This window comes from Rhinatrema bivittatum, chromosome 4 (assembly GCF_901001135.1).
Source record: "Rhinatrema bivittatum chromosome 4, aRhiBiv1.1, whole genome shotgun sequence".
Taxonomy (NCBI): Eukaryota; Metazoa; Chordata; class Amphibia; order Gymnophiona; family Rhinatrematidae; genus Rhinatrema; species Rhinatrema bivittatum.
This window is the reverse complement of record NC_042618.1, coordinates 331133415-331143391: the sequence shown is the minus strand read 5'-3', so window position 1 is coordinate 331143391 and position 9977 is coordinate 331133415. Positions and strand designations below refer to the sequence as shown.

General features: G+C 42.5%; 1 protein-coding gene across 1 annotated transcript in view; it reads right to left on the bottom strand.

The window, feature by feature from the left end:
* Positions 1–4782: 4782 nt before the first annotated feature.
* LOC115090828 overlaps positions 4783–9977 on the bottom strand; it is a 41839-nt gene continuing 36644 nt past the window's right edge. Inside the window, exon 7 of the mRNA XM_029600380.1 lies at positions 4783–5192. Within this exon, the coding sequence (XP_029456240.1) occupies positions 5140–5192 (53 nt within the window). The 3' untranslated portion in view covers positions 4783–5139. The remainder of the gene's footprint in view (positions 5193–9977) is intronic.

Here is a 9977-nt window from a genome sequence, read left to right as displayed (position 1 = left end):
CAGGAACACCGAGACCCTAATGTTGCAACCCAAAATGTCAGCCCCCCTAAAAGATATAAAAAAGTCACCAGGGGTCTTCTTAGACCTCCCCCCCTCCCACACTTACCCTGCCAATTGAAGTGGCCCTAAAAAAGTAACAAAATGGTAGAACACAGATGCATGACGATGTCCCCCCTCTTCCACCCACCTCATGAAATACCCCCTCCCAAATAGTCACCCCCCTCTTTCCATGAAAAAATGAGGCTGGTAGGGCACCCTGAACCACCTCAACAGTCAAAATAAATCATTGGTGGTCTTCTGGTCCCCCCCCCCCCCCCATGCCTCAAATTCTACAAATCTGTAAAAGTAGAGGGTCAAGGGTGCTCCTTAGCTACAGGTCCAGTCAGCACCATTTTCCAAAATGGCACCGATCTGATCTTGCCTCTGACACATGATGGGGGCAAGATCCAGGGGCTGGACCATGGTCACACGGCTTTGGTCCAGGTATCCGGATCTTACCCCTGTCACAAGTCAGGGGCAAGGCCAGGTCGGTGCCATTTTGGTAAATGGCACTGATCAGGCTCAATCTAAGGGGTGCCACAGGCCCTCTAGTTTTTCAGTATTGGAGAATTTAAGGTATGGGTCCAGGGTGGGGAGGCCACTTTTTAAAGATGGCGCCGGCCGTCCATTACTCCTACCATGTGACAGGGCCTGGCCAATGGCACAGATACCCTGTCACATGGTAAGGGCAAAGGGCCATCGGCGCCATTTTTATTAGTGGCAGCCGACAGCCCGAGAACAGGAGATCGCTCCCGGGACTTCCACTGGACCACCAGGTACTTGTAAAATGTTTTTTTTGGGGGGGGGGGGGGTTCGGGAGGGTGGGGAAAGCTAAGGGAACAGTTTTAAAGGGTCAGGTGGTTTTTTTTGTTTATCAGTTCAGGCGCAGCCGATAAACAAAACCGCGATCGGGCCGCACAAAAAAAATTAACGATGTGAATCGGAATCGGAACCGATTCCGGTTCCGATTCACATCTCTATTAGGCAGTATTTCTTCACAGAACAGGTGGATGGAAGAACCTCTCAGTGGAGGTAGTGTAAGCAAAAACAGTAACAGTAACAGTTAACAGTTTAAAAACTAATCTGTGCTACTTGTTCCCTCTTACCCTAATCCTCACATTTCCACCCTTGTCTTCTTACAGAGATTGCCTGATTTCTGTTGCTTTAACCAATTAGGTAAGTGACCTTAAAAGGTGGGTAATCCCCACCTTTTCAGACTGCTCTAAATTTTACCCCTGCTCTACTGGATAATCAACCCTGAACCTAATTACCTATACTCTACCTGCCTTAATTCTACCCCCACGACATCTCCCCTGGAGCGCCACAGTCTAGTGCACGTAAAAGTATTTGCTGAATCGCTTTGCGCGCACTTTTACACATGGCCGGGCTTTGTCTGCCACGAATATTTTGCACTTTATTTATCTAGGGGTTTTTGCATTTTTTGGGTCCTCCTCCGGCTATATCCCCACTTTTTGTGGTTTGAGGGTCAGGGCTATAAGTTGAAGGTCAGGAGATATTGGAGAGAGTAAGCGAGAGGAGTCTGCCGTGTTGCTGGTCTTTCCTCCCCAAGGATTGAGTCAGGAGAGTTGGAGATTTTGAGAGTGGCGTGTTGGAGATTGAAGTTTTTTGGATTTGAACCAGTTTCCTGATAGAAGAGCAAACCCCTGGTATTTTGAAGGGCTGGGTTCTGGATCGTTTGCCAATAAACAGCAGAGGTTGAAGATTTTGGAGTTTGTTTTTTTTGAGTCTTTGAGATTTTCACAGAGATAACTCCATCTAATTTGGAAGATCTGTTGTCTTTTTCAGTATCATCTTTTCAGCCCTTGTTTCATGCTGGAACTTGAGAGAGGTTATCCTACCCTCTAAAGGAAAGGAATTCTAGAGTTGGACACTGGTTCAGTTGGGAGGAGAACACATAGGGGATTTACCATTGCCTTTCTGATTATGATTTTTCTGATGCTACTTCTGATTTTCCCAAACTTATTTTCATATTTTAAGTAAATTTTCTTTGAACACTGTTCTTGGTCTCTGTGGTTCTTTGCTACCTGAATCCCCGATGGACATACTTCCTCATCTGAGAATACCACCGGCCAGTGATCCAGAAGAATGGAGTGAGTGTGATGTTGATGACTGTGTCCACAACTGCACCAGGGGCTAGGGGATCAATCCTCCCTCCCACCAGATGACCCTGGTGTCTCCAGAGGCTTTTGCAAGGCAGGTATGAGAAAAGGAGAGACCCGGGACACAGAAGAGCGCCTGGGGAATTTGCCTCATCCCATGAACGGGAAGTTACAAACGCACAATCCCCTGGGCAGTTTTCAAAAACTCATTTACATTCATGCAATTGAGTTTTATATGTGTAAATCCTTTTTAAAAATCAGCATGAAATTTGTTTCTTTTAGAACATCTTATCCGCCTTTGTCCTGCAAAATACAAGCAAATGTACTTTACTGCAGTTATGAATACACAGCTACAAACAATCAGTAGCTTTCTAGAGAAACCTATTTATTGTCCGTGATGTTCAATGTTCTTATAATCATCCTCATTTGACTAATTTTTGATATGAAGGTCCAGAGGGTAAGAAACCGAAATCCATATGCTACTTCTGGCAGTTGTGTGCAATTACCAAAATATTTACCCATGAATGAATGAAAAACTGAATTTTTAAAAACAGAGCAAGACACTACATTTTATTTTACTTTATATACAGTTTTTTTTCAGCCATTAAAGATTGTCTTAGAATAACTTTGTTCATACAAATAATTTTATGTGGTAATTACATTTGTAAGCATTACATACTACAAGTAGATTTATGCAAAAAAAGGAATAGACTGACTTTTTCATATTCTTGCTTTGTCACCCAAAGAGACTTGTTACTGTTAGTATTCAAAAAATGACTGAAATACATTTGTTGCCTAAGGTACTTGTGTGTACACTCTTTCCAATTCACTATCTGTTCAGTTTGGTGGCTGCAACATTACTTTTTGCCTTCTAAATTACTGCTCTGGGCCAACGCACGTTAGACTAATAACTTACATTGTTTTATCATTAGGCAAGGTGAGGCAGCCACCTCAGATGACAAAAATAAAGGCAGTGGCAAAAAGTACCCCCCCAACACTCCTGTGGAAGCCACCTCACCTTGCCACAGACATGATTCCTAAGTACCCTAAGTATCTTAAAAAATGGCGCGGGCCATCCATTGCTCCTACCATGTGACAGGGGCCGACCAATGGCACCGGTAGCCCCTGTCACATGGTAAGGGCAAAGGGCCACTGGCGCCATTTTGATTACTGGCAGCCGACAGCCCGAGAGTGGGAGATCGCTCCTGGGACCCCCCGCTGGACCACAAGGGACTTTCAGCAAGTCTTGGCGGGGTCGGGAGGGTGGGGGTTTGTAGTAAATTAAACTTGAAGGGTTGGAGTGAGTTTGGCGTTTGTTTTTTTTTAATAAATGTGCCCTTTCTCCCCCCCAAAAAAACAAAATTTTGTGGGTTTTCCTTTCGTTTTGTTTGCTTCCTGAAATGCAACGAAATAGGAAATATCGTCTTTATTTCCTATTTCTTTGCAAACGAATGCGCACACTAGTTCTTCCTGCTTAGTATCGCAACGATATTAAATAGGAGGAACCACAGAAAAGCTGTATTTTTTGCTTTTCTGAGCATGGCTTGGAGTGCCTCAAAACTTAACACCAGCTCTGGGCTGGTGTTAATTTTTGAGGGTTAAAATGTGTGCATCTGGCACGTTGAGCTCAGCACATGATATCGCAATGGCCCCTAAGTCAGTATCTGCGCTGCTCTCAGGTCACGCAGTAGCCCCATCCCCTCCTCACTTCTTCATGGGAGGCAGAGCAGTGCAGGCGCTGACTCAGTTTCACATTGGTTCATTAGGATTCAGCTGCAGCTGCTCCCTTCACCAAAGATGGGGGGGGGGGGAGGGGGGGCCACAGGTCTGGCCTCCAACTGGAAAAAAAGTCTACAGGGCAAGGCCAGAGAGGTGAAGGGGGAGGGCTGGAAAAGTCTCTGCTGAGTGTGTGTAGGGTGCAGTCCATCATGTGCCTCTGCAGAGCAGGTCATGCTTCCTCCTCATCCTCTTGCAATTTCCGTCACTCTGAAGGAGCAGCAGAAATGCTGCCAGGGACTGGTACCAGTCTGTGGATGGGTGGTTAAGAAACATTGATCTGGAGAACAGTCATGCCTGCTACAGTTTTCTGGATCCTTTTGCTGTTATTAAACCTGGCAAAGACCAATTGGGAAAGGTGTGCACCACTCCCCCCCCCCCGCCATCAGTAAAACAGCACCATACAGAGACCCCCTTGTTGTGGGCCACCAGTAATTCATGAGACTGAGAATCCTGGAATGTACAGTGATGGACAAGGCTCCTTAAATGAAGAGGAATTTACAGTTTCCGTTTAGACCAAATGATTTTCTCTAAAAGTAAATTTAATAATGTGTCCAACAAAAGTCTCACATTCACCATTGGAATTTATACATATTATACAAGTAAGAACATAAGAAAATGCCATACTGGGTCAGACCAAGGGTTCATCAAGCCCAGCATCCTGTTTCCAACCGTGGCCAATCCAGGCCATAAGAACCTGTCAAGAACCCAAAATCTAAGTCTATCCCATGCTACTGTTGCTAGTAATAGCAGTGGCTATCAACTTGATTAATAGCAGGTAATGGACTTCTCCAAGAACTTATCCAAACCTTTTTTAAACACACCTACACTAACTGCACTAACCACATCCCCTGGCAACAAATTCCAATCCAGAGTTTAATTGTGCATTGAGTGAAAAAGAACTTTCTCCGATTAGTTTTAAATGTGCCACATGCTAACTTCATGGAGTGCTCCCCTAGTCCTTCTATGGGATTAAAAGAAATGCTGTAACTTTACAGTCCGTATAACCTCTGTTTACCACCTCAAGAAAGTTGCACACAATTATACACAGTGCATCAGTCTAGTTTAGAAACCACTGATTGGCTGAATATGCAAAAAGGGCGTGCTTTTCCTTGCCTAAATTGGTGTGTTGCATTTTGCAATAGATCTCAAAACTCCCCTATTCAGTGTTGGAGGGGCTTTCATTTCCCATGCCATCTTCTTCTCAGCTTGGAGATTCATGCTTTCCTCTTGTGCTGCGGGTGAACAATTCTTTATCTACATTAAAACACAGGGAAAAAATGTGAGAGATCATGCAAAGCTGATTTTTTTAAATTGAATATTTATTGAAAATCCAACAGAAATCACAATAAACACAACAGCATAATAAGAAGTACTCCCCCCCATCAGAATTCCCTAGAACCCCCTCCTCCCTCCCTACCTTCAAGATAGCCACAGAAAACATAACACAGGGCTACACCATGGCACACCATTTCTCAAATGGCACCCACATCACATTGAAATTCAATAAGATTTCATTCCTAAGAATGGCACAATGAATGCCAAATCATTCATTGTAGTTTGGTCTTTCCAGGTAAATGAACACATTCCCAGTGCTGAGCAAGTTCACATCTTGCTGCAATTATGATTTGGAGAATCAAACTCCCACAAGCTTTCAGTAAGATCAAAATCTGGTATGTCCCATAATGACACCTTAGGATCCTTTGGGATCACATGACACAAAGCAGATTTTTAAAAGCTGAGTAAACTAAGGAAGCGGAGCAGGGGTACTGTATTAGTCTGCCAAAAAAACCTTACATTTGCAAAAAGAAACCAACAAAATGGTTGGACAGAGATGATAGCGCGATTAAGCAAAGGAAGTAGAAGAGGACCGGAAGGCTCATCTGCATACTGCTCCCAGCATCCACCGGGAGAGGAGTCCAGAGGTCACTGCAAGCATTCCAGGGATTGAATTTCACAGCCCCAACTTCCAGAGGCCCCACACCCTTTGCGGCAGAAGAGGACTGGAGGCACACAAATCTCAAACCCTTCAATTAACTGAGTGAAGATCAATTTAATGGTGATTAAAGAGGAATGGTAAGTATAGCTTTGGGAAATCTTTGGACTTATAAAAGTTTGGTGAAAGGTGAAATAGAGAAATATATTCTTTAGAGTTTGTGTATGTCTGAGGTAGTAAGTAAGCCAGAGATAGTTAAATCTAGTGTATGTCTTCCCACCCACTCAATCCTTGATTTTTAGGCAAGAGACACTTTCTCATTAAAAATCAATCAGGGTGTTATCTAAATCATACTATTGTACCAGCCCTTACTGAAAGTTTTATCATCCCCTTGTAGGACACTAGCTGATTAATTAGTAAATTCACCTGTAAATTTAAAGTACTCTAATTCCAACTCCATTAGTATCCTAAACTTAAATAGCAGATTAATTAGTAAATACTCCTGTAAATTTTAAGTATAATTCCAACTCCCTTAGTATCCTAAACTTAACTAGGAACTCAATAAAATTAAGATGAAGGCAGCGGTCCAGCAGCAAGAGGGGGGCTTTCCAGTCTTTTGCATTGAATGTCACATGTATGATTTTTTCCCGCCGGTGAGAGACTGTATGTGTGCACTCAGTGCAAAGAGCTCCTGGCTCTCAGGGAACGAGTCCGATCTCTGGATGCTAGAGTAGCAGACTTGGAGGAGCTGAGGCAGACACAGAGGTACATTGATGAGACTTTCAGGGACATAGTAGCCAAGTCCCAAATCCAGTCTGGGAGCCCCAGTGCTGCCTTGGATCAGAAAAGTCTCCCAGTAGGAGAACATCACCCTGGTGTAGCAGGAAGTGATCCTGTAGCAAGGACCTGCTCTCCAGATGATGTATTGTCCTCTCGCACTGAGGGCTACTGCCCAGGAGGAAAGGGTTATGCTGGCCATCATAGTTGTTGATTCAATTATTAGAAATGTAGATAGCACGGTGGCTGATGAACGTGAGGACCACCTGGTAACTTGCCTGCCTGGTGCAAAGGTGGCAGACCTCACGCATCACCTAGATAGGATTATAGACAGTGCTGGGGAGGAGCCGGCTATCGTGGTACATGTGGGCACCAATGACATAGGAAAATATGGGAGAGAGGTTCTGGAAGCCAAATTTAGGATTTTAGGTAGAAAGCTGAAATCCAGAACCTCCAGGGTGGCATTCTCTGAAATGCTTCCTGTTCCACGTGCAGGTCCCCAGAGGCAGGCAGAGCTCCAGAGTTTCAATGCGTGGATGAGACGATGGTGCAGGGAAGAGGAATTCAGTTCTGTAAGGAAGGGGGAGACATTTCCAAAAGGATGAGCTCCACCTTAACCAGAGTGGAACCAAGCTGCTGGCACTAACTTTCAAAAAGGAGATAGAGCAGCTTTTAAAGTAGAACAAGGGGGAAAGACGACATTCACTAGCAGTGCATGGTTCGGAGAAATGTATACTTGAAGGATACTAATGGAACAGGAGAGTTAAGGCATCCCAACATAGAGGTTCCAATAAAAGCAAACGAAGTCCAAATGCCTATATGTAAAAAATCACCAAAGCTAATGATTTCCAAATTATCCCTAGCAACTGAAAAGCAGGTTAATACAAACAAAAAACACACTTTGAAATGTCTGTATGCCAATGCCAGAAGTCTAAGAAGTAAGATGGGAGAGTTAGAGTGTATAGCATTAAATGATGAGAATGACATAATTGGCATCACAGAGACTTGGTGGAAGGAGGATAACCAATGGGACAGTGCTATATCAAGCTACAAATTATATCGCAATGATAGGGAGGAACAACTTGGTGGGGGCGTGGCACTTTATGTCCAGGAGGGTAGAGAGTCCAACAGGATAAAGAAAGATCATACAAGAGACTAAATGCTCAGTAGAATCTATATGGGTAGAAATCCGATGTGTATTGGGTAAGAGTATAGTGATAGGAGTATGTTACCGTCCACCTGGACAAAATGGTCAGACAGATAATGAAATTCTAAGAGAAATCAGGGAAGCAAACCAATTTGGCAGTGCAATAATGATGGGAGATTTCAATTACCCCAATATTGATTGGGTAAAGTAACATCAGGACTTGCTAGAAACATAAAGTTCCTGGATGTAATAAATTACTGCTTCATGGAGCATTTGGTTCAGGAACCAACAAGAGAGGGAGCTATTTTAGATTTAATTCTTAGTGGAACGCAGGATTTGGTGAGAGAGTTAATGGTCGTGGGGCATCTTGGCAACAGTGATCATAACATGATCAAATTTAAACTAATAATTGGAAGGGGGACAATAAGTAAATCTACAGCTCTAACACTAAATTTTCAAAAGGGAAATTTTGATAAAATGAGGAAAATAGTTAGAAAAAACTGAAAAGTGCAGCTGCAAAGGTTAAAAGTGTTCAACAGGCATGGACATTGTTTAAAAATACAATCCTAGAGGTGCAGTCCATATGTATTCCACATATTAAGAAAGGTGGAAGGAAGGCAAAACGATTACCGTCATGGTTAAATGGTGAGGTGAAAGAGGCTATTTTAGCCAAAAAAAACATCCTTCAAAAATTGGAAGAAGGATCCATCTGAAGAAAATAGGATAAAACATAAGCATTGTCAAGGTAAGTGTAAAACATTGATAAGACAGGCGAAGAGAGAATTTGAAATGAAGTTGGCCATAGAGGCAAAAACTCATAATAAAAACTTTTAAAAATATATCCAAAGCAAGAAACCTGTGAGAGAGTCAGTTGGACCATTAAATGACCCAGGGGATAAAGGGGCTCTTAGGGAAGATAAGGCTATTGCAGAAAGATTAAATTAATTCTTTGCTTCTGTGTTTATTAATGAGGATGTTGGGGAGATATCAGTTCCGGAGATGGTTTTCAAGGGTGATGAGTCAGAAGAACTGAATGAAATCACTGTGAACTGGGAAGATGTAGTAGGCCAGATTGACAAACTAGAGTAGCAAATCACCTGGACTGGATGGTATGCATCCTAGGGTACTGAAGGAACTAAAAAATGAAATTTCTGATCTATTAGTTAAAATTTGTAACCTATCATTAAAATCATCCATTGTACCTGAAGACTGGAGGGTGACTAATGTAACCCCAATATTTAAAAAGGGCTCCAGGGATGATCCGGATAACTATAGACCAGTGAGCCTGACCTCAGTGCCGGGAAAAAGAGTGGAAACTATTCTAAAGATCAAAATCGTAGAGCATATAGAAAGACATGATTTAATGGGACACAGTCAACATGGATTTACCCAAGGGAAGTCTTGCCTAACAAATCTGCTTCATTTTTTTGAAGGGGTTAATAAACATGTGGATAAAGGTGAACCGATAGATGTAGTGTATTTGGATTTTCAGAAGGCGTTTGACAAAGTCCCTCATGAGAGACTTGTAAGGAAACTAAAAAGTCTTGGAATAGGAGGAGATGTTCTTTCGTGGATTACAAACTGGTTAAAAGACAGAAAACAGAGAGTAGGATTAAATGGTCAGTTTTCTTAGTGGAAAAGGGTAAACAGTGGAGTGCCTCAGGAATCTGTACTTGGACCGGTGCTTTTCAATATATTTATAAATGATCTGAAAAGGAATATGACGAGTGTGGTTATGAAATTTGCGGATGATACAAAATTATTCAGAGTAGTTAAATCACAAGCGGATTGTGATACATTACAGGAAGACCTTGCAAGACTGGAAGATTGGGCATCCAAATGGCAGATGAAATTTAATGTGGACAAGTGCAAGGTGTTGCATATAAGGAAAAATAACCCTTGCTGTAGTTACACGATGTTAGGTTCCATATTAAGAACTACCACCCAGGAAAAAGATCTAGGCATCATAGTGGATAATACTTTAAAATCGTCGGCTCAGTGTGCTGCAGCAGTCAAAAAAGCAAATAGAATGTTAGGAATTATTAGGAAGGGAATGGTTAATAAAATGGAAAATGTCATAATGCCTCTGTATCTCTCCATGGTGAGATTGCACCTTGAATACTGTGTACAATTCTGGTCACCGCATCCCAAAAAAAATATAATTGCGATGGAGAAGGTACAG